At 58.4% G+C, this 27,182-nt stretch overlaps 1 protein-coding gene across 2 annotated transcripts; it reads left to right on the forward strand.

The window, feature by feature from the left end:
- Positions 1-6,414: 6,414 nt before the first annotated feature.
- Positions 6,415-26,141, forward strand: EPHB3 (EPH receptor B3). 2 transcript variants are annotated; one of them, XM_075556160.1, is made up of 16 exons: positions 6,415-6,927; positions 14,904-14,968; positions 16,594-17,266; positions 19,413-19,568; positions 20,515-20,856; positions 20,978-21,102; positions 21,234-21,393; positions 21,471-21,579; positions 21,859-21,911; positions 23,286-23,408; positions 23,501-23,748; positions 24,196-24,411; positions 24,532-24,681; positions 24,777-24,970; positions 25,053-25,208; positions 25,296-26,141. In XM_075556160.1, exons 1-16 carry the CDS (start codon positions 6,807-6,809, stop codon positions 25,402-25,404), a joined length of 3,000 nt encoding a protein of 999 aa, XP_075412275.1. In that variant the 5' UTR covers positions 6,415-6,806; the 3' UTR covers positions 25,405-26,141. The 2 variants fall into 2 exon arrangements, with proteins under 2 accessions (XP_075412275.1, XP_075412274.1); XM_075556159.1 differs by having other exon boundaries at positions 24,196-24,681.
- The last annotated feature ends 1,041 nt before the right edge of the window (positions 26,142-27,182 follow it).

Below are 27,182 nucleotides of genomic sequence, written 5' to 3' on the forward strand. Positions count from 1 at the left end.
TTGTCGATGAGCTTGGGCGCCCTCCAGCCTCAATCAGGAAGCATTCCCGTGGGAATATCATGCCAGCATCCGGCAAGGACAGGCCCTCCGCTACCCGCCGACCTAGCTATCAGCAACAAGAACAAAGGCGCGCCAGGCCTGTCGCCTGGCTGACTGTTTGTCCAGGGCGAGGCCTCGCCTGGCACAGATGCCGAGCAAACAGGAGTGTCGGCTTCACAGATCCGCCTCTGAGCGAGAAGGGCTTCAACGGGGAGGTGTTGCCACCAAAATGCCACCCGGCCCAACCAGCACCCTAGGGCAGGAAGACTGCAGGACCCGTTTGTCTCCCCTCTGGGCCCCAGGCGCTCCATCTCCATCATGAAGAATGTCAATGAGGTGACCTCAAAGATCCCTTCGGTGGTCCAGAGCCCTGGGGGATGGTGCTGAAAGTCTCAGGGGTTGAGAACAAGGCTGGGAGACAGAGGTTCCCAGTGGCAGGGGTGGAATCTGGGCAGTTGATGGTGGGCACACACCTCTCACCCCAACCCCACCTCCCATACTTGAATATGCCTGCTTTCTGGCCAGGAGGACTGAGCTCGCTCACAGAAATATCCTCCAGCTCCGGCTCCATGCCCTCACTCATCCTAACGGAGCGCCAGGACTGGGACTAGAGCTCTTCTCCTCCCCACCCCCCACCTGAGGATTCCCTCAAGACCTCTCACTTCCCTTCTGCCTGCTCACTCTGTCTCCCGGAATCCCAGGGCGCAGGGAAGGATCGGAGGCTCTTAGAGGGATGTTTCTCCAACTGGGAACACGAGAGGCTATGTGGCGATGGCGAGTCTCCAACTTTCATCCGCCACAATGGCCTGGCATGCTTTATTCCAATGCCCAGGCCCCTTCACCCAGTGTGTTGGACTCCCGACTCCGAAGATCCAGCGGGGGAAGGCTGGTTCAAAATTCTGAGTTCTTTTTAACAAGTCTGTGGGCCATCCTTGGCATTCCTAGGTGGGAAAAATACTCAGCATCCTTGGCTGCTGCTAGAATAGAGACAGCAGAGGTGGAGGGCTTTAATCAATAGAAATGTAATTTTTATACTTTCAGAGGCTGGCCGTCCAAGTGCAGCAGGGAAAGTTCTCTCTCTCTCTCTCTCTCTCTCTCTCTCTCTCTCTCTCTCTCTCTCTCTCTCTCTCTCTCTCTCTCAGCTCTGGAGGAAGGTCCTCACCTCTGCTTCCTGGCTCCTTGGAGATCCATCTCTACTTCTCTTGTTTCATCTCTTTTATATCTCAGAAGAGATTTCATTAGGACACATTCATCTGTCTCATTAACATGACAAAGGGAGTCCCTTCCCGAATGGGATTATAACCATGGAGGTGAGGATTTATAATACAACTTGGGGGGGGGGGGGGAAGGCAGATGCAATCCAATCCATAAGGTTCCCCCTCCTCTTTGGCCCCCTCGAAGTCCTTGTCACAGGCAAACACGTTTACTCCATCACACCACCCAGAAAGCCTTAAACTAACCCCAAGTCCAACATCGTATCTCCCGAGCCGCCCAAATCAAATGTGGGTGGGACTTAGGATGTATTTCATCCTGGAGCAAAAACTCTTTTCTGTGACCCTGTCTCCAAAGTACAATGGTGGACGAGGTACAGGTTAGAGAAAATTGGAGGGGCTAAAGCCTGGTAACAGGGACCAAACAACCCCCAAGCCCACTGGAACCACAGACAGTAGCTCTGAAGGCTTGAAAGTGACCCCTCCCTTTTCTGAGAGCACCTGGGCAATGGCCCTTCCATCAGACTCTGGGTGTTGGCCATGCCCTCCGGATTCTGGGTGAGGTCACTCAGCGCTGGGCTTCCAGTTCTGCCTTCCAGACCCCCTGGGATGGCAACTGTGCTCTTGTTGGCTTTAGGCAGCACCCCCTCCCCAGTCTATCTGAGTGGTGACCCCACTTCCTCAGTCACAGTAGGTCTCATTCTTCTGCCCCTTGGGCATGACCTCTCTACCCTCTCAACTGTGGGAGGTAGACTGAGCCCTCGGGCATACCATCATGGCAGTGCCACACTCCAGAACCCAGTTATTGAGCACCTGACTATTGGAAACCTATGAGTTTCTGGTCTTTTGAGACCCAGGAGACCACAGCTTCACCCTTGGAAAACAAGAAGGCCCTGCTTTCGGCACCCCTCCCAACAGCCCTGCTTGTCTCCCCTGAGCTGCCTCAGAGATGGGCAACAGATGCAGCCCCTTGCGCCCCTTTCCTGTCGGTAGAATTCCAAGGGGCAGAGAGCGCTCTTTCTTAGACCCCTTCAACCTAAACTGATGGATTTCCTGCCATGGTAGTTCGATCCAAGGTTAGTCCCTGTAATAACATCAGTCCATGTAAGACATGAAAAAGTAATAATTTATAATTTATCAAGGGTTCACGTGAGAAGCTAATACCAAGGGCTCAAGTAGAAAGAAAATGCTTTGAAAAGGATGATGGCAACATATGTAAAAATGTGCTCGACACAGTGGATGGATGGATGGATGGATGGATTGTGATAAGAGCTGTATGAGCCCCCCAAAATTATTTTTTTTAAGATTGTGGAGCCTCTTTTTCTTGGTGAACATTCTAAGACATGTGTCCTTAGTTTGTTCAGTGGAATTTTCCAAATATTTAAGTTCTGCTTTCATCTGGCACAGTTCATGTTTAAGTCCATTTCCTTCTCCTTGCGTTTTACTATAAACAGCGAGGAGCAGCCATGTGGTGCCTTTTTAAGATCTTGCTTAACAATCTCCTTGGCTAGATCTCTAAGTTTATCACTTACAAGTTCTACCTTCCGCTAAACACTTGAACATCGTGCCCACAAGTTCTGTGCCACTGCGTAAAAAGTATCGCCTTTCCTCCACTGTCCAATCACATGTTCATCATTTCCGTTTAAAGGTGCACCCCACCGCACCCATTCGCAACACTCATTTTTATATAAATATCACAGTCAGGCTGTAGAGTAAGTCCCACTGAGAAAAGAGACAGTACTTATATATTTTTTGTTAGGTAGACTCCTGCTTTTTAAAATTGGGTCCCAGCACAGGGGCACCTGCTGGTTTTAGAAGACTGGGGCGAGGCTGGCCAACCCTGGGACCCCTTTCTTCTTTGCCGTGTAGTACATTGTAACCTTCTCTGGCCCCGCTGAGCCTAGAGCAGGGTTCTGAGAAACAGGGTTTGGGGGGGTGCAAGGCCCAGGAGTCCTGGGTGTACTTGGAGATGGGGTAGGTAGGCCTGAGGCATCAGAAGGTGGAGCCTGAGGCACTTCGAGGGTAGGGGCACACAGCCTTCATGGAAGCGCGTAGGAAGGTATGGCTGTCTGCACAGCTGTGATGACTTGCCCTCCTCTCCAGCCAGGTCTCTTCTCCGGCTGGTCCACTTCCTGCTAGATCCGGCATCTCCTGGGGAAGCCGGGGGTTCCTGCCGGTCCCCTCTCGGCTCTCTATCCTGAAGTCCACATCCTCCCACAGAGAGGCCAGAGGCTCGGAACACAGAACCAGACTGAGGTTTTCATGAACCAGGAAGTGGAGTTGTTGGGAGAGGCACCTGTTAAAATGTACAAAAGGTCTGGGGACTATGAGGAAGGGGAGATAACTCTGTACGTGGAACCCCCCCTCTTTTATCCCCCTTGCCCTTTAATGTCCACACTTCTAGCAACATCCTGTTGCTGGCACCATATCTGTTTTCTAAGACAATAGAGACTTTCTCTGTGACTCACCTTACTTCCTCCTGAACCCTCACCAGAATTGCCTTTGATGTCCACACTCTGTCAACAGTCCCTTCAAGACAATCCAGCTTGTAGACTCAGCCAGCCTCTCTACCCATTACCCAACTCCAAAACCGTGTCCGTCCACATTTTAGGGATCTTTTAGAGCAGGACCCCTGCTTCTTCACACCCACATTCTGTCTTAGGTGGGCTTCTCTCGAGGAGCCAAACCCATGAATATATGTCAATATAAACCGATAGATACGTATACAGATGACAACAGCAAAACAAACAGACAGCACAGTCTAGTTGATGCCAACTCATTGTGACAATAAAGGACAGGGTGGACTGAAATCTTACAGAAGCAGACGGCCGCATCGTTCTTTTTCCTAGTGTGTTCGAATCATGGGCCTTTTGGTTAGCAGCGGAGTGATGAACGCCTGAGCAACCCAAACCATCCAAACCACCAAACCCACTGCCATTCAGCCGATTCCAATCCATAGTGAGTTTCTGAGCTTGTAAATCTTCCAAGGAGCAGAGAGTCGTATGCTGGGGCTTGAATGGCAATCTTTTGGTTAGCTCTCCGACACCTCACTGGTGGCATCACCGGGAGTCCTTACTGAACTCCCAAGACTCCTTAAGTGTATGTAGAGAGACGTATCTCAAGGAAATGGCTCACATAGTTGTGGAGACTGGCAAGCCCAAATCTGTGGGTAGCCTTACGCTGGAGGCTTCTCCTACCGCACACTGTTGCAAGGACAACAAACCCCACACCAACAGGTCAGACGGCAGGCGGCTGGCTCGCATCCGAGGAACAGAGGTCAGGTGATGATAAGCCGGATGCAGGATTGAGAATGAGAGCCTTTTGCCAGAACCTATGGATATGTATATATTGGATGGAGACGGCACCTTCTCGGAAACTAATTTACATCAGTCACACCATAAAATGAAGAATGAAAAAAGTATTGAGAATCATGGTCTAGACAAGTTGAAATATACTATTATGGCAGCTGACCTAAAGGTTGAAGGTTGGAGGTCACCCAGAGGCACTTCAGAATGCCTGGTATCTACTTAAAACAAAACAACCACTGATTAATAGGGTGGCCATGAGTTATAATCAGCAACTGGCAGATAATCCTTATTTTTCAAGTAAAGTAGAATGAGTGTGTCTAAAAGCTTGGTTCAAATCCCACCTCTGGTACTTATTAACTGTATGTCTTGGGGCAAGCCACGAAGCTGTTCTGTCTCAGTTTTATCTGGAAATGAGGCTATCATAGCAGCTGCCTCTTAATCAGTGAAAGCTATTGCTTCGGAGTATTTTTTTGCACTCTACAAGTGTTGATTTAATGAATAGAGCAGGAATTCATTTGCCCAGAACAGAAACCTAGGTGTTCTCTTTCACTTCTCCACCGACCACATCAACCGCTCAGTCACAACCCCCAGGAACGCTCCCTCTGAAACACACCTTTAGCCTCCCACTTTATTCCATCCGCCCCGCTTGTCACTTTAGTCCAAGCTCCATCTCCATCTTCCCCTACCCCTCCACTGCTCAGCCTCCTAGGCTGGTCTCCCGGCTTCCACCCTGGCCTCCTCCCATTCACCTTTCCCAGAGGAAAGACTTCATCATGAGTCTCAACGTCTATGTGTGCGAGCTTGTGTTTCAGTTCCTCTGGTTCCCCACACCTCCTCTCTGGACTCTCTCAACCCCTCTGTGACGCCCAAGATATTCTGAACTTCTTTCATAGTGTTCTGATGAGTCACATTTTCTCTTGCCCCTGGGGTTCCATACAAAGAGTGTTTCTCTGCCTGGAACAAGCCCCCTCCTCACTCCTTCAGCGCACACCCTTCGCCGACTGCGACTCATCTTTCATATTTCAGCTTGCATGTAATTTCCTAGGGACCATCCCCCTCACATGGCTCCCACAGCGCTCTGTTCTTCCTCAATAACAAAGCTTTTTACAGTCAGTCCTCTATAGTAACACTTGTTCTACTGTGATGACTTGGTTAACACCTGCCGCCACCACTAACCCGGTCCCAAGATAACACAAATCCCTTGTTGTCGCCCCAGCAATTACTAGAGTCTTTGGCAAATTGTGGGCGTTCAAAGATATTTGTTGAGTGAATGATTAACTATATACTTGAATGAATGAACGCATAAATTTACGAATGAATGGATGAATGAACGGAAAGACCCTGTTCTTAGGCTATGTCGCAACAGACATTCCAGAGTGCCTCGACACGGTCTCACAGCAGGGTCTCAACCTCAGCAGGGTCACTCCCAGGCTGCAGAAGGGACCGCCACGTGGGGGCGTCCCGGGGCGCGTGCGGGCCACAGGGGGGCGCCTCCGGATCACGGTATCTGCCGGGCACCTCCGACTCGGTTCGGAATCACCAATGGGAGGCAGGGGGCGGGGTTGTCCCGCTGATAGACAGTGACGCCCCGCCCAATCTAATTCATCTTTTCATTGGCCCCGCCCACCCACGGCGCTGGGGGCGGGGTTGGGGGGGGGGAACCCTCGGGGTGGGCCTGACCGAGGCTACGCCAACTGAACTCCGGCCGGGCGCTCTCCAGGCCGAACCTGCGGGGCTGGCGGTCTGTGAATGGGCGGCCCGTCTCTGGGGGCGGGACCCAGAGTTGACGGACAGGTGGGCGGTCCCGCCCCTCTCGCCCAGAGCGGCCGCGCCAGCGCCGCGGACAGCAGAAGTAAGTACGTGCGCGTCGCAGCAAGATCCCGGCTCGGACCCCGGACGGCGCACGGAGCTCCCGACCCGACTCGCGCCCGCAGCCAGCCAGCTGCCGGATTACAGTGCATCCCGATCTACGGCCACCCGCCCCCTCCCGCCCCGGCTCGCCTCCCCGAGTGCTCTGGCTCCCAGCGCCCCGGCTTCGCGGACTCCCCTGGACCGGTCCGTCCAGATTCCCGCCCCGCTGAGGATCGCCGAGGTTAGGGCGCCGCCTCGGCCTGGATCGAAGCCCCCATTGCCCGGACCTCCTGGGACCGTACGCGGACCGTGCCGGGAGCCCGCCGAACGGACCCGCCCCGGCTGCCCGCAGCCCCGCCGGCGCGGCCCGGCCCGGCTCCCGGAGCCCGCACCGGCCATGGCCGGAGCCCGCCCGCCGCCGCCGCCGCCGGGGCTCCTGTCGCTGCTCCGGCCGCCGCCGCCTCTGCTGCTGCTGCCGCTGCTGCTGCTGCTGCCCGCAAGCTGCCGGGCGCTGGAAGGTGAGCGGCGTCGGGGGGCTGCCCGAGCCGGGCACGGAGGGTGCAGGCCGCGCGGGTGGAGCGCACGTCGGGGGAGGCTGCCGGTCTGGCGCTCACTTCGAGGACCGAAGGACGGGTGGGAGGACGCCTCCCCGCCGTCCCCGGAGCCGCCCAGGTGGTTCGAACTAGCTACCAGACGGACGGTCGAGGGCACTGGGGTTGAGATGAGGGTCCTCAGCCTTTGTGGGAAGACCCAACACTCACGGCCAAGAAGCGGGGTCCTGGGCACCTCGTCTAAATGTGGGCGACGCAGGACCCTAGCAGGGGGCCAAAAGGCTGCAGCAGGGCTGTCGTGGGTCTGGGGGCGGGGGGCGACCACTGGCTAGGAACCCGTTGGAGTTAACTGTGAGAGTGTGAATGCTCGCACCCCGCCTTGTCTTGGGGTGGCTGCGGGGGAGGAGAGGCGGGGGACGCTCATTGTTTATGGTTTACCAAGCGCCAAATACACACACTGTGTTGTGCGCGGGCGGGCATTGCACGGCGCTTACTCGGACTCACCCCCGCCATGTCCTCCGGTCCCCAGTGAACCCCGAAAGCTGTAGGGGTCGCTCAGGGCAGCGCTGGTGCTAACCAGAGGGGAAAGGCCTAGCTTTCCATTGGGTTGTGTGAAACCTGCCAAGACTGCCAAGGGGGTAGCTGCAACTTCAAAAGGCTGTACTTGGAAGAACAGCCTGGGGGCTGTTGGCTCTGGCTGGTGAGCTGACACAGAGGCCACTTGACACAATCCTGCGGGGACCAGAGGCACCTCACTGATCACAAACAATAGCGAACTCACACACGGTTTACAAAAACTTGGGGGTCATTAAACTGAGGGGAGACAACCTTCCTTTATGTGGGAGTGCATGGAGCAAGAGAAGACTGCCACAGAAATTTGGAAGAAATTGGAACACAGGCAGTGTTTATTTTAGGCATCTTTTAACAAACCTAGTCACTTTCTTAGTTTGGGAACAAAAAAATGGAATTCTGCATAACTTGGTTGGCTCCTACGTTCACACTTGTAAACTGGAAGCTGGAAGGGAAAAAAAATGGCACAGAGTTCAAAGAGGAAGGCCAGGCTGCCTCTGGTGCTTTCTGATTTCCTCCAGGGAGGGGGTTTCTAGGACCCCCCACCCCCTTTTACCTCGGGGGTCCACCGGGCTGACGTTTGATGCCCAGGAGTGGACACAGGCAGAGGCAGATGGGCACACCGAGGTCACACCCACACTGGCACACTCACGTGCACTCACCCACACGGATGTGATAGGATCACAGGCCAGGCGTGAGAAACCAGTGTGGGGTTTGTTGCTCACTGCCTAAGGGGTGAGCCAGAGAACCTGTTTCCAGGTCTGTGTCTCAGCTGGGGAGAGGCGACACCAGCACACATGCATTTACACACTCACTCGGCTGTATGTCGGTGGGTGTGCGGTGCGCCAGAACCTGTGCAGTGGGGTGTGGTGGGTGCTGGTGCTCGGAATGGAGTGGGGGTGTGGTTGTGTGAGCCAGGGCTACAGGAGGGAGGCTCATCCCTTTACCTCTCTTCCCTCTTTCTGCCCTCAATACTTCCAGACCTTCCAATCCTTCCACCCCTTTCTAGTGTCTCCGTCTGCGGGCCCTAGCTGGGAGCTGGTATCCAGGTGACCAGGAGGCAGAGTCCAGATCAACTGGCGGCCACTGTGGGGCCTTCTCATGGTGGCTGCTAGCCTCTGGTCCACTGAGGCCATCTCCTTCAAGTTTGACATGGCTCCTAATCCTGTGGGCTTCCGTTTGTGTGGGAGAGAGATGCCCCAGGGTGCTCACCCGATCCTCCAGCTCGGCCTCCAGGTGGAGCTGGGAGAGGGAGTGGGGTAGTCATGCCTGCCCACACCATTGGTTGTTTCATACTCTAATATATGTAAAGTGCTTAGCACATACATACTCCTTGGTATTCAAGGATTAGTTATTGTTATTGTGAATACCCTACCCAAGGGTCTGCTCCCTGGGGAGCCCGCCCAAGCAGTGAAACTGGGAGGGTGGTGGCTCAGGTTCAGCTGTCTGCCTTGTGTACCCTGGGAGGCTGGAAAAAGTAATGGTGGGGGAGGGAAAGACTGGTCTGAGGGTTGACGGGGAGAAGTCCCTTCTCTGTGTCTTTGCAGCTCCTGGATGGGAAAGGGGTGAGAGTCGGCTGGCAGGGCCAGGCATGCAGCTGTTTGCTGCCTGCAGCCTGCACCCCTAGGCTCCCCATTTGGGGGCTTGAGGGCAGAGTGGGTAGACTTCCAGGGTCTTGGGCTGTGATCAGAGGACAGGGCTATGTAGGACCCTTGGCAGTGAAGACGGGTTCAGCCACCAAGTTTCATGGGCAGGGGTCTCGCCTCCCCTCACTCCAGTTTTCCACTTGGCTTTGCCAGCATTTGGTCTGCCCTTGACTGAGGGCAGCCTCTTGGCTGTTGGCATATGAGGGCCATTGAGCCTGGGTGCCCACTGTTTGCGTGCTCTCTGGCTCCTGGCCCTCCCTGCACATTGGGGTTCACCAAAACTGCACCAGGGGCCTCTGGTTTTCTGTATCAATGGGGTCCAGGGCCCTTGCTTGCTCCCCTACTGAAGAAATACCCCTGTCCTCTGATTTCAAATGCCCTCCACTCCCACGGACGCGCACACACTAACACTGTACCTCAGAAATAGGGCCGGCCACTGTGTCACTCACGCTCCTTTTGAGGAACGCCCCTCCGCTCCCCCCAGCCACCATTCTCCTCCCTGTTTAGGCCAGGGGTGAGTGGAGAATGGGGTGCAGAACTATGATCGGACTAGGAGTGGGATTTAAGATGAGGAAGGGTGTCTGGACCTTGCGTCCTCTTATACTTGAGTAACATCCAGAGATCCCTGTCCCAAACAACTCTTGGAAAAAGAGAATCACCAGCTCTTATTAAGCCATGGGGACCAGTGTCCCCCAGCTGGTGAAGGCATGCTTGCTGAGCCCCTCGGTGGGGTGGGAATGGCGGCTGTCAGCGGGAATAGCCTCCAGGCTGCAGCAGGGGCCACTGCAGAGGGGCTTGGGCCTGGGATTATTCTGGTTTGCTCACCAGTTCCAGTTGCCTCTGCTGTACCCCCTGCCTCCTCCCCCAGTCCCTGTTTGTCCCCATCTGGCTCTTCTGAGCTGCCAAGGAGGGACAGGACAGGAGCAGGTATTTGGGGGAACCAGTTTGTTACTGACTACCCTCCCTTTAGCCAGAGCTGCCACCACCACCGCCGCTGCCGCTGTCTGTCGCCAGCAGTGAGCTCAAGCTGAAGCTGCCATGGGCACGGCCTCGCCACCCAGCCTTCCACTAATTAAACAGCAGAAGAGGCTGAATCACCAGGCAGGCCTGCATAGTTTGAAAATTGTAGCTCTGCCTGTTGTGCTGAGTCAAACTGGTTTGTCAGGATTGGGCAGCTGGTGGGGGGTGGGAGGGGGGGGCAGGCACAGGGAGATGGGGACTGTAGGGTACAGTTGGGCACTTGATGGGTGGGAGAAGCCCCCTGTCCCAAAGGGCAGGGTCTTCCCACTGCTTTCTTCCCTCACACCCTGACCAGACTCATTGGGGCCAGAACCCCAGGAAAGGGCATGTGGCAGGCCTGTCAGTCCAAGGGCTGGAGGAGCACTGAGGCCTCTGGGTGCCCTGCCCTGGGCTCCTTACTCCCTTTTCCGTCCTCTCGGGTTTATTTCATTAGAAATCCCCATGATCCCAGCGGGAAGAATGAAACACACAATGTGTTCTCCGTCATGGGAGCCAGGGGAGAGGGCTAGGGGAGGCCCTAGAGAGGCAGACCCTGGGGGCTCCCATGGCTGGGGTCCCTGGAGACTCTCTTCTCCCTGGGCTGATCCCCAAGCCAGGTCCCTTGGGTTGGTTGGCTGAGGTAGGGACCCCTTGATGAGGGACCAAGTGCAGGGGTGCTTGGAGTATCCTCCCTCCCTTCGCAGGCAGTGCCTCCAGGTGTCCTCCTGGCCCATCCCTGGAGCCTGACCTTTTGTGTCCCTTCCAAGCCCCTGGTCTGCAGTGTGGCCCGGGGACTTCTTGCTTCTCATTCTCTGGGTCTTCCTCCTAAGGCAAAGAGGTATTGTAGGGTCCCACAGCTCCCAGAAGCCGGATGGCCCATGGCTAGGGCAGGTGGCTGGGTCCCACCTGGTGCCTGTACACCAGGGTGTCATCCTAATAAGGGCCTCAGACACTGGCCAGGTGTCTGCAATGCTTTTCCACACTGGGCTCTCAGCTGGTTTGGAAGAGTGTTACATCCCGGTGCCACCACCTCCCCAAGGGCTCCTAGGCCCTTGAGCCGGTGCCATTGTGCTGGTAGGGCAGTGACCTGGTGCTCCGGCAGGGGCTGTACCTGGGAGGCTCCACCTGGCCCCACCCAGAGCCATCTTCATGGCTCCGCTCCACCCTGAGCCCTGTGACCTGACTGACAGCTTCTCTGGTCAGAACCTGGGCACTGGGAAGCTGGCCTGGGACTTGTTCCTCCCTTGTTACCCCTCCCCCACCCTTCCCTGTGCCCCTGCCAGGGCTGTCCCCCCACTGCTTCTTTCTCCCCAAGGGGCCAAAGTGACTGCCCTGTCTGGGCACGGGGCACCACACAGTTGAGGGCAGAAAGGGAAGCAGCCAGCAGCTTTACCTTCTCCACCTCCACCTCCACCTCCACTTGAAGACACATCCCACAGGACATATTTGTGTGTGTGTGTGTGTGTGTGTGTGTCTGTATGTTACGTACACGGAGGGCAAGCTGAGCCTTTACACCAACTCTAGGTCTTGATCCTTCCCCTGCATGTTCCTGTGGGGGCAGTGGCATGTGGCAGTGGTGGGCACTGGGGCACTGGGTGTGCAGCTGATGGTAGCTGGTGCGTGACGACATAAACGCTGTGGCTGAGTCCGCGTGGGGAGACCGATGTGTGTGTTTTCATTTGATTGCGCTCAGACTGCGGCTTGTAGCTGGCAGCGGTGGATGCAATTGGGTGTGCACGAGAGTGTACTGTCAAGTGCACACATATGTCTCTGGAGCCCGGCCCATGTGAAAGGGAGAGGTAAGAGTAAGCCTTGGCCTCAGGTAAGACTGACTGCTTGTACCACATGTGTCTCAGGAAGGCAGGCCGGCGCAGTGTTTGTGGGCGGCTGTGGCTTTGTTTGTGTGTTTTTGTTCACCATATGTGTTGACTTGTCGATTTGCCCCAGTGGTGGGGGCTGAGCCCAGCCACTGAAAACAGGGTGTTGTGGGTATATCTGTGTGTGTGTGCATGCGCGTGCATGAGTGTGCATGCAGGCAAGAGCCACCCAGCTGCTGCCACGTGGCTGCTCTCTCTGGCCCTCTGGAAACCCGAAAGGGGTGTTGCTTCATTCACTGGTGAGCCTTGAAGAGCCGGCGCCCCAGAAAGAAAAGCCCAGGCCCGGCGCCCACTTCTCTGCGGGCATTGGGCGGCTGTTGAGGTTCCAGCCTGACACAGAGCCCTGTGTCTGGACAGTGGCCTGCCTTTCCCCTCATCTCTCTCCAGCAGCCAACAGGAGGGATGGGGTGCGCTAGGCAGCTGGGGGGGTGGGGTTGGAGGTGACTCTGTGCATCCCTCTTTTGTCTTTGTCCGGTGGTCGCTCCTATCTTCTGCCTGGCATGTGTGTGTGCACATGCACTCGCCACACATGGAGCAGAGAGAAGCGGGCTGTCTTTGGCATGGGTTCTGTGGGCCCCCACCCACACCCCTTTTTCTCAGGCCAGACAAAAGGCCAGAGGTTTCCTGCCGGAGGTGCCACCCAAGGGTCTGAGTGGAACCTGGCAAGCTGTCGGTAGCAGACCCCCTCCTCCAGAAAAGTTGGGAAACCGAGAGCAAGCCTCCCTCCCCACCAGGGTGACCGGAGCCCTTCCTCAAGCCCACATGACTGGAAATCCAAGTCCTCTCCTCATTAATGGGAAAAATGTGCCGAGATTGAGCGATGGCCAGGGCTGAGCGATGGCCAAGCCTATCCCCTCCCTCTCTCACTCCCCAGAAATTAAACAGAAATGAAGAGCCTCCCCACCTCCCCTCCCTCTCTCCAAGCGAGCCAGCGAGCGCGGGGCTTGTTTTAAACTGTGGGGGGATCTGGCTGGAGGGGGAGGGGGCTGAACATTCGGGTTTAAACAGTTCCAGATGGGTTTGGCGCAGGCAGAGCAGAAGGAAGCGAGGGAGCGGGAGGAGGAGGCTGTGCGCGCGGGAGCCCTGGCTGCTCCGGCGGGCAGCGGCGGCGGCGGGCAGGCGGACTGGCGGGGGGAAGGGGCGCGCTTGGCTCGGATGGATCCCAGGGACAGGAATACTCCTGGCTGCTGGCGGGGGAAGAGGCCACTTGGCAGCCCCCTCGCTGCCCCTGCCTCGTCTCCTTGGGCCGCCCGTCTCTGCATCGCACTGCCTTTTGTAGTGCGCCGCCGGCCGGCCCTCCCGGCTGTCTGGTCCCGCGTCCTCCCGGCCGCTCCTCTCCGGGCCCCGTCCGTCCCTGCTCACCACCGCTCCAGTGTCTGTGTCTGTGTGTCCGCCTGCCCGAGGCGCCATCAGGCCGCCGACGGGCCGAGCGGGTTCCCCCTGCAGCGGGGCCCTCCACGAACGGAGGCTCGGCCGCCTCCGCTCCGCCCGCTGGGCTCTCCACGGCCCTGCGCGCAGACCCGGGCGTCAGGGAACCAATGAACGTGGCCCACCCGGGGCCTGTGCGGCCTGGGGCCGTGCGCCCGCCCCGGCCTCCCGCCGTCTGCGCCCCGGCTTCAGTGCTGCGGAGCCGCGGGAGAAGGCTGGTGGCCCTGGCGCCGCAGGGTTACAGGAGCGGCGTGGACGCCTTCTCTCCACCTTTCCTGCTCAGTGGGCTGAGCACGGGGCCAGCAGAGCTGGCTAGCTGGAGCACAGAGCAGATGCCCAGCGAAGCTAGTGTAGGTCCGAAACCTTCATGGGCCCTGCTTGTGCTGGGCAAGGGGAAATGGAACACAGGATTAGTGCGGAGACAAAGCCCCCGCCCCAATGCACAGAGAACGGTGTCTAAACCCTGGCTTGGGGGCTGGGGGAAGGCTTCCCAGAGGTGGGGGGTGGGGAGCTCAGTTGGAACGTCAAGTGAATACAGAACTGATCCAGGCTTTCGCTGTTGCCCACTTTACAGAGGGTCATGTGGCCCACATAGGGCCCTGGTTATGGGGTTAGATTTGAGGTCAGATAGACCTGGTTTGAACCACCCTTCAGCCCGTCACTCCAACCTTTACCATAGGCCAGGTCATATTTTCACTCCGTTAACTTGCATGAAGTGGCCTGCACAGCCCTCAGGCTTGCTATGCGAGCTACAAGCTCTATTCACATGGGATCTACAAACTACAAACTATTCACGTGGGCGCGTTATAGAGGAGACGGTGGTAGATGGGCTCTATCTGTCCTTCTACCCAAAGAACTGAATGGGAACTGAATGCGCTCTTGGAGCTGGTTCTGCGTCTTGGTTCCCACACCACCTCTAAAAAGCATTCCAGTCCGTCTCCCTTGGGTGTGTGGGTGGGAGGTGAGAGGGGAGGCTGGCTCTGGCTAACCAGTCCCTGCCCCTGCCCCCCCCCCCTCCTCCCTCCTTAGGGCAGTGTGTGGGGCTGGGCCTTTGTGCTGGAAATGGAGTCAGGGGAGGCCAGGGCTGCCGGGGCTGAAGCACACAAGCCTTTGTTCCCAGATAAAGGCCCCGCCGGCCTCTTTGTGTGGAGATTAGCAGAGCCTGTAGGTGTGTGAGCCGGCCCCTTGCTCCCGCCTCATTAACCCTGGACTGGGGTCAGCAGCAAACACCCACCCCCAGCCAGCCTGACCTGACATCTCACTGGGACATGGCAGGCCTGGCTGGGCCCTCCTCTGCTGGGGCTTTGGGTTTAGGGCATGGTTCTGGTGGCACGGGGCCTCGTGTGCCCATGCCCTCCCCGGACTACCTCCTCTCTCCTAGCTGAGCATAGTCCCTGACCTTTTCCTCTGGTTGTTCCTCTAGAGACCCTCATGGACACGAAGTGGGTGACTTCCGAGTTGGCATGGACATCTCATCCAGAAAGCGGGGTAAGGCTTCCCACCGTCTCTCGAGCCTCCTCCCCTCTGCGGGCCTGCCACCCTCTGCGCTTGCCCTCGCCTTGCGACCTCACCTGCCCTTTTTTCTTTCCTTCGGTCACTTAGCACACAACTCAAGAGTTCGGTCCTATCAAGAGTAGTTGTACGGTCTGTCCCACAATCAATTTTAGGACGTTTTCTTCTTTGAGCTCCTGGTCATTCATGTCATTGTTTTCCATCTTTCCTGATGGCCCTTCTCTGTGGGAGTTTCTCTCTCTCTCTCTCTCTCTCTCTCTCTCTCTCTCTCTCTCTCTCTCTCTCTCTCTCTCTCTCTCTGGCTGCCATGTACCCTGCACACCATCTTTGCCCTCCTCTTCCTCTGCTCCCCTCTCAGCCTGTCTCCAGCCTGCTCCATCCTCTCCTGCTGACAGTCCTGTGCAGGCCGGCCATCTCCTCCTTCCTGGGCCCCTGGAAAGAGCCCAGGAGCAGCCTTGCTGCCAGGTCTCTGACTTCCTATGAGATCTTGAGTGAGTCCCTTCCCCTCTCTGGGCCTCCATTTCTCAGCCACTGAATTTCTTTAGTACTGGCATCGCAAACATCTTAGCTGCCGCCTGGGATTGGACGCAGGCCTGTGCTGAGCTTTCGGACACGGGGGCAGGATGGAGCGGTGGTTCTGAGTGCACGCAGGCCCTGCAGTTACCAGACCTGGCCAGTGTGACCTTGAGCAAGCCCCCAGCTTCTGTAAGCCTTTGCTTCTGGAATAGGCGCAGCAAACGCACCCCTCCCAGAGTTGTGGAGAAGGGTAATAACAGTGGTGGAAATGTCCATCTCCACCCACCCCCATCCAGCCTATCCTGACCCGTGATGACTCCATGAGTTTCCAAAGCTGTGAATCAGGATGGCAGCAGATAGCCTCGTTTCTCTCTCTGAGCGGCTGATGATTTTGAACCACGAACCTTGTCAACAGTCAGACACTTCTCCCCTAAGGCCACGGAGGCTCCTTGTAATAGTGACAGCTGGTGTTTATCGAATGCTTGCTATGTCAGATGCCTTTGTGGTATATTAAATCACTTAATTTTGCGTAGCCTTATTATTCCAATCGGTTCTGTTTTACAGCCGAGGAAACGGAGACGTGAAAGGTAATCAGTACTATAGTTAATGGAGCCCTGGTGGCATAGCAGCTACATGTGGGGCTGCCAAGCCCAAGGTCGGCAGTTTGAGTCTGCCAGTGAATCTGTGGGAGAAAGCTGGGGTTTTCTACTCTTGCAAAGAGTCTTAATCTCAGAAACCCACAAGGGTAATTCTACCTTGTCCTATAAGGTCAGCTCGGCTTGATGGCTTTGGGTTTGGGAGCTATAGGTAATCATTTTAGTTACATAGTACTTGCCACGCGCCCAGCCTAGTTGGAAACCTTTCATTTTTTGCCTAGCTCAATGTAGCTGGTATTTTCACCCTCTGTTACACATGGGGAGATGGGGGCACGAGAGGTTAGGTTAGGGACTTGCAAAGCAAGTTGAGGGTTGAGATTTGAACCTGTATCGGCTCACTCCAGAGTCTGTCTGTGAAGTCCACGTAGTAGACCTGTTCTTGGCAGCTGCCTGCGTTGACTCCATCTTTCTGGTTTGGTCCGTGCACAGTGGGAAGAGGTGAGTGGCTATGACGAGGCCATGAACCCCATCCGCACGTACCAGGTGTGTAACGTGCAAGAGTCCAGCCAGAACAACTGGCTGCGCACGGGGTTCATCTGGCGGCGGGACGTCCAGCGCGTCTACGTGGAGCTCAAGTTCACCGTGCGTGACTGTAACAGCATCCCCAACATCCCTGGCTCCTGCAAGGAGACCTTCAACCTCTTCTACTATGAGGCCGACAGTGACGTGGCCTCCGCCTCCAGCCCCTTCTGGATGGAGAACCCCTATGTGAAGGTAGACACCATCGCCCCGGACGAGAGCTTCTCACAGCTTGACACTGGTCGCATGAACACCAAGGTGCGCAGCTTCGGGCCGCTCTCCAAGGCCGGCTTCTACCTGGCCTTCCAGGACCAGGGCGCCTGCATGTCGCTCATCTCTGTGCGGGTCTTCTACAAGAAGTGCGCGTCCACCATTGCGGGCTTTGCCCTCTTCCCCGAGACCCTCACTGGGGCCGAGCCCACCTCGCTCGTCATTGCCCCCGGTACCTGTGTCCCCAATGCTGTGGAAGTGTCGGTGCCCCTCAAGCTCTACTGCAACGGCGATGGGGAGTGGATGGTGCCTGTCGGTGCCTGCACCTGTGCCACCGGCCACGAGCCAGCTGCCAAGGAGACCCAGTGCCGCCGTGAGTGGGCGCTGGCCTGGGGGAAGGTGGGAGGGGAGGGGCGGGCCTGGGCTGCAGCCACCTGCCTCCCCGCCTCTCATCCACCGCCAGACAAGGAGGCCTGGCACCAGGTCCGGGGGCGGAGGAAGGAAATGGAAGAGTGGGTATCAGGTGCAGAGAACGTGAGGCGGGAGGAGGGAGTGGAAAGGAGATACTAAGATAATGAGAAATGAGGCAAGATAATAAGGGGAAAGATGAAGTTAAAGAGAGATGTGGACAATCCCTGACAAGCAGGCCTGGTGTACCTGGTCCAGGACTTGGGAGGCCAGCAGGGAGTCCGCTTTGTCCCACCCCCAACACACACTCCACAGGTGGGCCCCAGGGCTGTTGGACGCCTCTTATGGACTCTCTTGCCTCGGGGGGCCTTCTGCTACTCGGTGGGTCTTCTGCTCCTTGAGGGGGTGTACATCCTCTTGGACCCCTGGTGCTGCTGCAGGACACCTGTGTGGCTTCAGGTCAAGTTACTGACCTCTTAGGCCCTAATGGGGACAATTGTGGTGTTTACTTTGTAGGGTTGAAACGAGGCCTGAGTGGGTAGATGCATGTGAAGCTTTGAGCCCAGGGCCTGGCGAGACCACGTAGGGGCAGCCCGGTGCCTCAGGAGTCCTGGGATGCATGGAGACCCGGCATGCTCTTGTCTGTATTTTATCTCTGAGGCTAGGCGACTCACCCCTGGTGGTTAGCCAAAACCCTTAATAAGATCTTACAGAGAGCTAGACGCTCCTGTTACAATCCCCAATCGCACAGGTGCATGCTTCCAAGCCTCCACACACCCGGTTACCTGGGTCACGTCCAGTTACCTCCTCCATTTTGCCAGTAAGGAAACTGAGTCTCCCAGGGGTTCTGGACCCACGGCCACAGAGCTGACAAGGCCTCGAGGCAAACCTAGCCCGAGTGCTCTGCCCTGGTCCTCCATGAGAGTGTCCCCTGGGGCCTGCAGCCTGTCACTCTGAAGGCTCTCATCTGAGTGCCAGGAATGGGGGGCAGGGAGCAGCTGCTGCAACCTGGCTGTGAGGCCGCTTGCCCTGGGAAGGTGACCAGAGCCTTCTGCCCTCCACTTGGCTCTGGGAACCTGCCTAGACTTCCTCTTCGGAAGGGGAGCAGGGGTGGGACGTGATGAGCTGACAGCCTGAAGAGGGGCTAGTGCTTGCAGGTCCCTAACAGGAAGTGCCTGCAGGTTCCCCTAGCAACCAGGCTGGCCTGGCCTCTGCCCCCTCCCCCACGGGCTCCTCTGGCAGGGCTGGGCGTCAGGAGATTGGCCCCCAGGGTGGGCACAGCCCATCTTTGGGCTGGGGTAGCATGCAGGGCAGGGTGATTGTCCAGACAGTCCTAATGTATGCCCATTCTCCTGTGCCCCTTTCATTCTCAAAATCCTCCAGTCACCTCTAGTGACAGGCGACAAGGCCACCCTCCAGAAAAGATGGGATGGGGCCCTGCAGAACCCATGCCCAGGGGGCTGCATGGACACGCAGCAGCAGCGGGAGGAGGGTCTTTAGGCTCTGAGCTCTGGGCAGCTTTGGGGCCTCTGAACTCTGAGTGACCCCAGAGGTCATCCTGCAGGCTCCCCTCCTCCCCACCCCCAGTCCCCACCCCTGCCCAAGGGCAGGACAGAGCTATCCCCTGACTGGTGGGAAGTTTGGCTGGGAAACTGAGGCCCCACCTCCTGGCTGTTGGAGGGGTTGTTTGTCTTTGAGGATCCCCAGGAATGTGCTTCCTAGGGCTCCAGGGAGGGGTGGGGTGCCATGTCCCCGCCCAGTGCAGGGCACTGCCAGCCTGCTGGTGGTCTGTCTTTCCAGTGCTGCCTCCTCTTCCTCCTCCTCTCTCTTCCCTGCCTCAACAAGCCCAGGCCGTTCAAGTGATAGGGCTGACGTCTTCCTCCAAGAGGGCGGGGGGGGGGGTGCGGGGGGGTGTAATCTGCTGACATGGGGTTTCCATGGGGCAGAAGGGCCTTTTGTAGCTGCAGCTGGAGTTAGGTAATGCCCGTCCCAATTGCCCCCACAGCCTCAGAGGTGGGGGCACTAGATTCTCATGGATGTGGAGAAGATTGGTGTCTGTAGGGCTGGGAGGGGAGGTGAGCCCTGCCTTCTTCTCTTCCCCACCCCTGCAGCCTGTCCTCCTGGGAGCTATAAGGCAAAGCAGGGGGAGGGGCCCTGCCTCCCCTGTCCCCCCAACAGCCGCACCACCTCACCAGCTGCCAGCATCTGTCCCTGCCACAGCAACTTCTACCGCGCGGACTCGGACCCTGCAGACAGCGCCTGCACCAGTGAGTGGGCACGCCCCTGCCCCACGCCTGCCCATGGGCTCTGAAGGTGCCGCTGTGAGACCCCCCCTCTCCAGAGGAGCGAAGTCAGAAAGGGTAGCTGCCGTGCTATGGATGGCACTGCGAGGAGGTGGCCCTGTGACCTCCTGGAGCCTGAGCCTGGGCCAGTCCCGCCCTGCCCAGAGGGGCCTTGGTGGGACAGTGTTGGCCCACTGACTGTTGAAGCTTCTCTCCCCAGCTCCCAGTCACAGACAGGGCTTTCTGCTCCCCTAAAGATGGATGGCCTTGGGGTCCCCGAGGAGCAGTCTCCCCTGCCCTCTGGGGGTGCCATGAGTTGGAGTCCCCTCAGTGTAGGCTTGTGAGTTGGTGGTGGTGAATAGCCTCTGGCTGGGTGGCAGGAGCCCTAGTGGCACTGTGGGTGAGGTGTTGGGCTGGCTGCAAAGTCTGCAGTTCGAACCTGCCAGCCGCTCCGTGGGAAACGGATGGGTCTCTACAGGCCAGGCCTCAGGGACCAGCACAATAAAGTGCTCCTCCCTGCGTATCGAACTGCCCTCCTCCTGGTCCACCCTTCATGTGTCACATGCCTGGGGCAGCCCTGCTCCTGGCCTTTGGGGTGCCAGGCCTTGTGCCACGAGCGATAGGGTCATCATTGCCAAGGGGTCAGGTAGGTGGATACATGAAAGGCGCTCATGAGCATTTACTGTGCTGAGTGCTGAGCCAGAGGGGCACCCAGGAAGGGCGGTCTGGGTGTTTGGAGGAGAGCAGATGGTTGAATCATGGAAGGCTGCTTAGAGGAGGTGACCCTTCCAGTTGGGTCTTAAAGGATAAAGAGGCATTCGCCATGTGATCGTCTAGGCAAGGCATTCTGCGTAAGGCAGCTGAAACAGCTTGGGGTGGGCAGGTGGCCCTAGCCCCCAGCTCACTGCCGACTCCCCTCCCTTGGCCGCAGCGGTGCCCTCTCCCCCCCGGGGTGTCATCTCCAATGTGAACGAGACCTCGTTGATCCTCGAGTGGAGTGAGCCTCGGGACCTGGGGGGCCGAGACGACCTCCTGTACAACGTCATCTGCAAGAAGTGCCGGGGGGGCGGGGGGCCCCCGGCCTGCTCGCGCTGTGACGACAACGTGGAGTTTGTGCCTCGGCAGCTGGGCCTGACCGAGCGCCACGTCCACATCAGCCACCTGCTGGCCCACACACGATACACCTTCGAGGTGCAGGCCGTCAACGGCGTCTCGGGCAAGAGCCCCCTGCCCCCTCGCTATGCAACTGTGAACATCACCACCAACCAGGCTGGTGAGCAGGCGGCGGTTAGGGTGGGTTGGGGTAGCTTCTCAATGGGACTCCAGGGCCACTGGGCCCTCCGGAGGGTGCCAGGGCCTGAGGAACCCCTGGTGAGCCCCCTCTCTGCCCCCAGCGCCATCCGAAGTGCCAACGCTGCACCTGCACAGCAGTTCCGGGAGTAGCCTCACCCTGTCCTGGGCGCCCCCCGAGCGGCCCAATGGAGTCATCCTGGACTATGAGATGAAGTACTTTGAGAAGGTCAGCGCCTCTCGGGGCAAGATTCCCTCCAGACGATGTGGGGCCCCTTGAGGTGAAGGGTCCGGGTGCTGTGGGGCCCGTGGGGTGGTCTGCGAGCCACTAAGGTTGCCTCCTGCCCCCCGGCACTGCAGAGTGAGGGCATCGCCTCCACAGTGACCAGCCAGAAGAACTCCGTGCAGCTGGACGGGCTGCGGCCTGACGCCCGCTACGTGGTCCAGGTCCGGGCCCGCACGGTGGCCGGCTATGGGCAGTACAGCCACCCGGCAGAGTTTGAGACGACCAGTGAGCGAGGTTGGTAGCCCCCACCCCCGTGCCTGCCCCAGCCCGCCCTCGCCGTGCCGCCCCTCACCAGCCCCTCTCCTCTGCAGGCTCGGGGGCCCAGCAGCTCCAGGAGCAGCTACCTCTCATCGTGGGCTCTGCCACGGCCGGGCTTGTCTTCCTGGTGGCCGTCGCCATCATTGCCATCGTCTGCCTCAGGTACTCCCAGACCCGCGGGCTGCTCCTGTGGCCCACTAGAGCTTCCCTTTAGTACTCAGAGATGGACCGTGGCCCCCTCAGGCCCAGAGCCTCCTGCTCAGTCTCCTTGCTGGACGAGCCCCCTTCCATCCACAGCCATGCCCTCTCAGCCCATTCCCCCATCGCCTGCCTGCGGATCCCTACAGGCCCGGGTCTTCCTGTGCTGCCTGTCCCTTTGGGCCCAGGACAGAGGGGACTACGGGCTTGTCTCAGACCTCCCTTCTGCTCACCCTCCACTAGGAAACAACGGCGCAGCTCTGATTCGGAGTACACGGAGAAGCTGCAGCAATACAGTGAGTTTGTCTGCTCCCCCAGCCTCCGGCTCCCCTGCCTGGGCCTCGCATACCCTGGGAGCTGGCACCATTTCATGAGCCCCACTCCCCACTCCACGTATTCCCAGCCCATGCCCCACTCACCCCAGGCACTCGCAGCCCATGCCCCACTCACCCCAGGTACTCCCAGCCCATGCCCCACTCACCCCAGGTACTCCCAGCCCATGCCCCACTCACCCCAGGTACTCCCAGCCCATGCCCCACTCACCCCAGGTACTCGCAGCCCATGCCCCACACACCCCAGGTACTCCCAGTCCATGCCCCACACACCCCAGGTACTCCCAGCCCATGCCCCACTCTCCCCAGGTACTGTGACTCTATATCCCACCCCAGGTACTGTGAGCACGTCCTCACTGCATGACCCTTGGCCCCCAAAGCAATTAGTTCTAAGGAGAGACAAACATACACACAGCAAACAATTAGACAGCAATCGGGTAGTGAGCCGGGTTGTGATAGCTCAGGGAAGAGGAAGGCTTCCTGAAGGAGGTGAGCTTCCTGGAGATGGGCAGAGCTGAGAGGGGTGGAGGCATGCCTGGCGAGCAGGGCCACTGGATGGTGGTGGGCGGGTGGGGAGGGTGCCCAGCTGTGGGGGCGGTGAGAAGATGCTCCAGACAGCTGCTGGGAGGAAGGCTGGGTAGTTGCGGCCAGCACCCTTTGGAGGGTCGTGGAAGGCCAGCAGAGGAGTCTGGACTTGAATCCACCCTAGGTAATAGGAAAGGCCTTCGAGCTGGGGAGTGGTACAATGGAGCATTGTTTCTGGAAGACAGTGTGGTATGTGAGAGAGGTTGGTGGGAACAGCGGCCAGAGGCGGGCACCCCAGCCGGAGGCTCTTGCAAGCGTCTGAGTGTTGAAGGCATGGACAGGGCCGGGGCAGTGGGGATGAGGCATCTGAGCAGTCTGACGTGATGAGAGAGGAGGGGGCGGGAAGAGCAAGAGAGGAATCCTCTGTTTCTAGCCTTGGGCCCGCAAGGGTGCTGGCTGAGAGGAGGAGGGGCCAGCCTGCAGGAAAGGTGCTGACCGTGTCCCCATCTATGGAGAGGGGATGTCTCAACCTGTGTGTGAGGCTTGAGGTGACCCCTCACAGTTCCCGGCCTGTAGACCTTTCCCCTCCCCTTGTGCCCGCTCTGGAGACAAGTCCTGGTGGCATAGTGGTATAACCACAAGATCGGCAGTTCGAAACCACCAGCTCCTCCTCCGGAGACAGCTGAGATGTTCTACCCCCATCTCAGAGACCCACAGGGACAGCTCTGCCATGTCCTGTAGGGTCGAGGTGGGTTGGCACCGACTCGCCGGCATGAGTTTGGTTTGGGTTTCAAGCCTCCTCTCTGCCTCCAGTCGTTCCTGGAATGAAGGTGTACATCGACCCGTTCACCTACGAAGACCCCAATGAGGCCGTGAGGGAGTTTGCCAAGGAGATCGACGTGTCCTGTGTCAAGATTGAGGAGGTGATTGGAGCTGGTGAGTCCCCAGGGGGCACCGTGGGGGTGAGAGGCCAGGACCTCCTTGGGGGAGGACGGTACCCAGAACTGTTCCTGCCTTGTTCCCTGCAGGGGAGTTTGGGGAGGTGTGCCGGGGGCGGCTGAAGCAGCCGGGCCGCCGGGAGGTGTTCGTGGCCATCAAGACGCTGAAGGTGGGCTACACCGAGAGGCAGCGGCGGGACTTCCTGAGCGAGGCCTCCATCATGGGTCAGTTTGACCACCCCAACATCATCCGGCTGGAGGGCGTGGTCACGAAAAGCCGGCCTGTGATGATCCTCACCGAGTTCATGGAGAATTGTGCGCTGGACTCCTTCCTCCGGGTGAGAGCCAGCCCCGCGCTCCTTCCGCAGAAGGCAGGGGCGGCTAGCCCACTGCCACCATCCCCACAAATCAGATGGACCCACAGATAATCCACAGGGGGGGTCACGGAGCAGGGGAGCACCAGTCCTTCTGATCCAGAGCCAGGGCTCACCTCCTGCTCTGCCCCTTCCTACCTGTGTGACTTCTGGCAGGTGACTTAGCCTCTCTGAGTCTCCGGTGCCCCCCTGTACAATGGGAGTAGTCAGGACGATCGGGCAAGTTCGGATGTTGATTTCCAAATGCCTGGCACGGGTTAGAGCAGCTTGCTTCCTCTCTGCACCCTGGCCGTGCTCGCAGGGATAGAGCCGCAGTCCCTGGCCTCTGTGTCCGTGGAGGGAGTGGGCAGACCAGGGCAGTCATGGGGCCGCAAGGAGAGGATGGACCCCGAACCTGCCTGTCTCCTGCAGCTGAACGACGGGCAGTTCACGGTCATCCAACTGGTGGGCATGCTGCGAGGCATTGCTGCCGGCATGAAGTACTTGGCGGAGATGAACTACGTGCACCGGGACCTGGCTGCCAGAAACATACTTGTCAACAGCAACCTGGTGTGCAAAGTCTCCGACTTCGGCCTCTCCCGCTTCCTAGAGGATGACCCCTCCGATCCCACCTACACCAGCTCCCTGGTACAGACAAGCAATAGCCAGGAGGGTGGGCAGGTGGGCAGGCAGGGATGGAACCCACAAGCTGGGGGCTGGAGGCCAGCCCTGAGTCACAGGGTGAAGGGAGCGTTCTTCCCACACCAGGGTGGGAAGATCCCCATTCGCTGGACCGCCCCAGAAGCCATAGCCTACCGGAAGTTCACCTCTGCTAGTGACGTCTGGAGCTATGGAATCGTCATGTGGGAAGTCATGAGCTATGGAGAGCGGCCCTACTGGGACATGAGCAACCAGGACGTGAGTAGAGCCAGGGTAGAGCCCAAGGTGGGAGGGAGCTGTGGGTTGGGGGGGGTACGAGTAGGGCCGTCCTCTGACTCCCTGACCTGGTCCAGGTCATCAATGCTGTGGAACAGGACTACCGGCTGCCCCCGCCCATGGACTGCCCCACAGCGCTGCACCAGCTCATGTTGGACTGCTGGGTGCGGGACCGAAACCTCAGGCCCAAGTTCTCCCAGATCGTCAACACCCTGGACAAGCTCATCCGCAATGCTGCCAGCCTCAAGATCATCGCCACTGCTCAGTCTGGGTCAGACTCTGTCCCCTGCCCTCTCTGCCCTGATGCCTCTGCCCAAAGGACTCATTAACAGCCCCCCACTTTCTCCCCACAGCCTGTCCCAGCCCCTTCTGGACCGAACAGTCCCAGATTACACAACCTTCACGACAGTCGGAGACTGGCTGGAAGCCATCAAGATGGGACGGTACAAAGAGAGCTTCATCGGTGCAGGGTTCACATCCTTTGACCTGGTAACCCGGATGACGGCAGAGTGAGTGTGCCCGAGGGCAAGGCCGGGCGGGGGCACTAGCCCCGGGCTGGAAGGAGGGACTGACCCTGTCCTTGGCCCCCTCTGCAGGGACCTGCTCCGGATCGGCGTCACCCTGGCAGGGCACCAGAAGAAGATCCTCAGCAGTATCCAGGACATGCGGCTGCAGATGAACCAGACACTACCCGTGCAGGTCTGACATGATGCCCGGTGGGCGTCTCCGAAGACCGCGTACATGCGCCCGCAGAGGCGCCGAGCAGCCGGCTGCACCCTTGGACTGACGTCTGGATGCTTGCCTTTGGGCTGTGGCCGGAAGATGGAAGTTTGGGGAGAGCCCCAACTGGGACTTCTTCAGGCCGTGTTCCCTCCCCAGGAAGTTGGCCCCAAACCTCTTCATATTGAAGATGGATTAGGAGAGGTAGTGTGACCCCTCCCCAGGCCTTCCTGCTCTCCAGGGGGGATCCCCACCACCTCAGACTTGGCTGTGCTTAGTCTAGTGGAGGATAAGCCAGGGGTCCATCAGGCCCAGCCCTGGCAGGGGTCTGCGCCCCCCAGGTAGGCAGAAAGCAGTCCCTCCCTCAGGAGCTGGAGGAGGGGGCTCCAGGAATGGGGAAATGTGACACCCCTACCCCAAAGCCAGCTGGCACCTCCAGTTTGCACAGGGACTGTTGTTCTGGGGCCGAGGGCCCTGCCCCCACCCCTGTCCTTGGTGCTGTCAAAAAAGGGCAGGCAGGGGAGGGCTACCAAGCAGCCCTGTACCGCCCAGAGACTCTCAGAGCCAGAGGTCGGATGCGTGAGTGTGAGTGTGTGTGTATACGTGTGCAGGAGTGCACGCACACCCTGGCTGCACAGAGCGAATGGGTGCGTGTGTAGAAGCTTGGCCCGCATGCTGCTGTGGGGCAGCTGGGCCATCTCGGAATAAAGGCAATAAGATGATTCTCTGACCCTGTCTCCTTCCGCCTCCCAAGCCAAGGTGGTGAGTCCCCACCTTGACGCCCCGCCCCTTCAGAAGGAACTCTGGAAGCCTCGGGAGACCACATGCAGGCCTGTCTAGGTTCCAAGTCCACCTTTTGTGCTTTGGCAACATTCCTTTGAGCGGCTAACAAATGTCTTAGAAGGGGGGCAAGTCACAAGGAAGGGTCGGCTAGCTCCTTCCTCTGGGGCTCGGAGGCGGGTGGGCGTGGGTCGCGCAGTCCGGATGCTGGAGTCTAGTAACAGACGTCCTTTCACACCCATTGTCTCCCAGAGGAGAGGGGGTTGGTCAGTTCCCAGGGTCACGTGGCCAAGGACAAAGGGGATGAGAGCCCACTACTGTGGAGCTGGGATGTGGAGGGGACGCCAGCTCCCTGGGCTAAGCCCCAGCCGCTGAGGGGGGCTCCCCTTCTGTGAGCCGCCGCCGCTGCAGCGCCTCCCTCAACGTGGCTGGGCTGAACGCTCCATTTGTACGCTGATCGTATTTAATCTCTCCACCACCCAGCCAGCGCGGGAAGTAGTTTTATCTTTTTTACAGAGGAGGAAAGGGAGAGGTTAAGTAACTTAGCCGAAGTCACTGAGCCAGTAAGTGGGGCCCGCGGCTGGTTCCCACCCCAAGACGGAGGATAAATAACCGGCACCGGGGAGAGGGTTAGAAAAACAGCTTCTGGAAATGTCAAAGGAGAAGGCGTGGGGGCGGGAGGGGGGGGCTCCAAGGCGCTCGGACTGGTTCTGAGCAGTGCCTGCGTGTCCTGTCCAGAGGGCCCTTGGGGATGGCCGGGGGAGCGTGCGTGGGGAGCGCGCTGTAGCTTGGGCTCTTCAGGAGAGGTGGGCCTCACTCCACCCTGACCTTTCCAGGCCGGGCAGAGCTTTCAATTCTGGATAATGAGGGCAGGAGCAGGTGGTTGACCGGATCCACCAGCTATGAAGCAAGGGGGAAGCTATTTCAGGTGCAAGAGACATGGTGCATACCCAGCCCCCTACTCCATCCCCACCCCACCACCA

This window comes from Tenrec ecaudatus, chromosome 8 (genome assembly GCF_050624435.1).
Source record: "Tenrec ecaudatus isolate mTenEca1 chromosome 8, mTenEca1.hap1, whole genome shotgun sequence".
NCBI lineage: Eukaryota > Metazoa > Chordata > Mammalia > Afrosoricida > Tenrecidae > Tenrec > Tenrec ecaudatus.

Excerpts from the sequence above, each read along its gene's own strand:
- EPHB3 (XM_075556159.1), top strand. The coding sequence starts at position 6,807 with ATGGCCGGAGCCCGCCCGCCGCCGCCGCCGCCGGGGCTCCTGTCGCTG. Across the intron at positions 23,409-23,500 it reads TGAGGAGGTGATTGGAGCTG|GGGAGTTTGGGGAGGTGTGC; the intron begins GTGAGTCCCCAG and ends TGTTCCCTGCAG. Across the intron at positions 24,682-24,776 it reads GGGACATGAGCAACCAGGAC|GTCATCAATGCTGTGGAACA; the intron begins GTGAGTAGAGCC and ends GACCTGGTCCAG.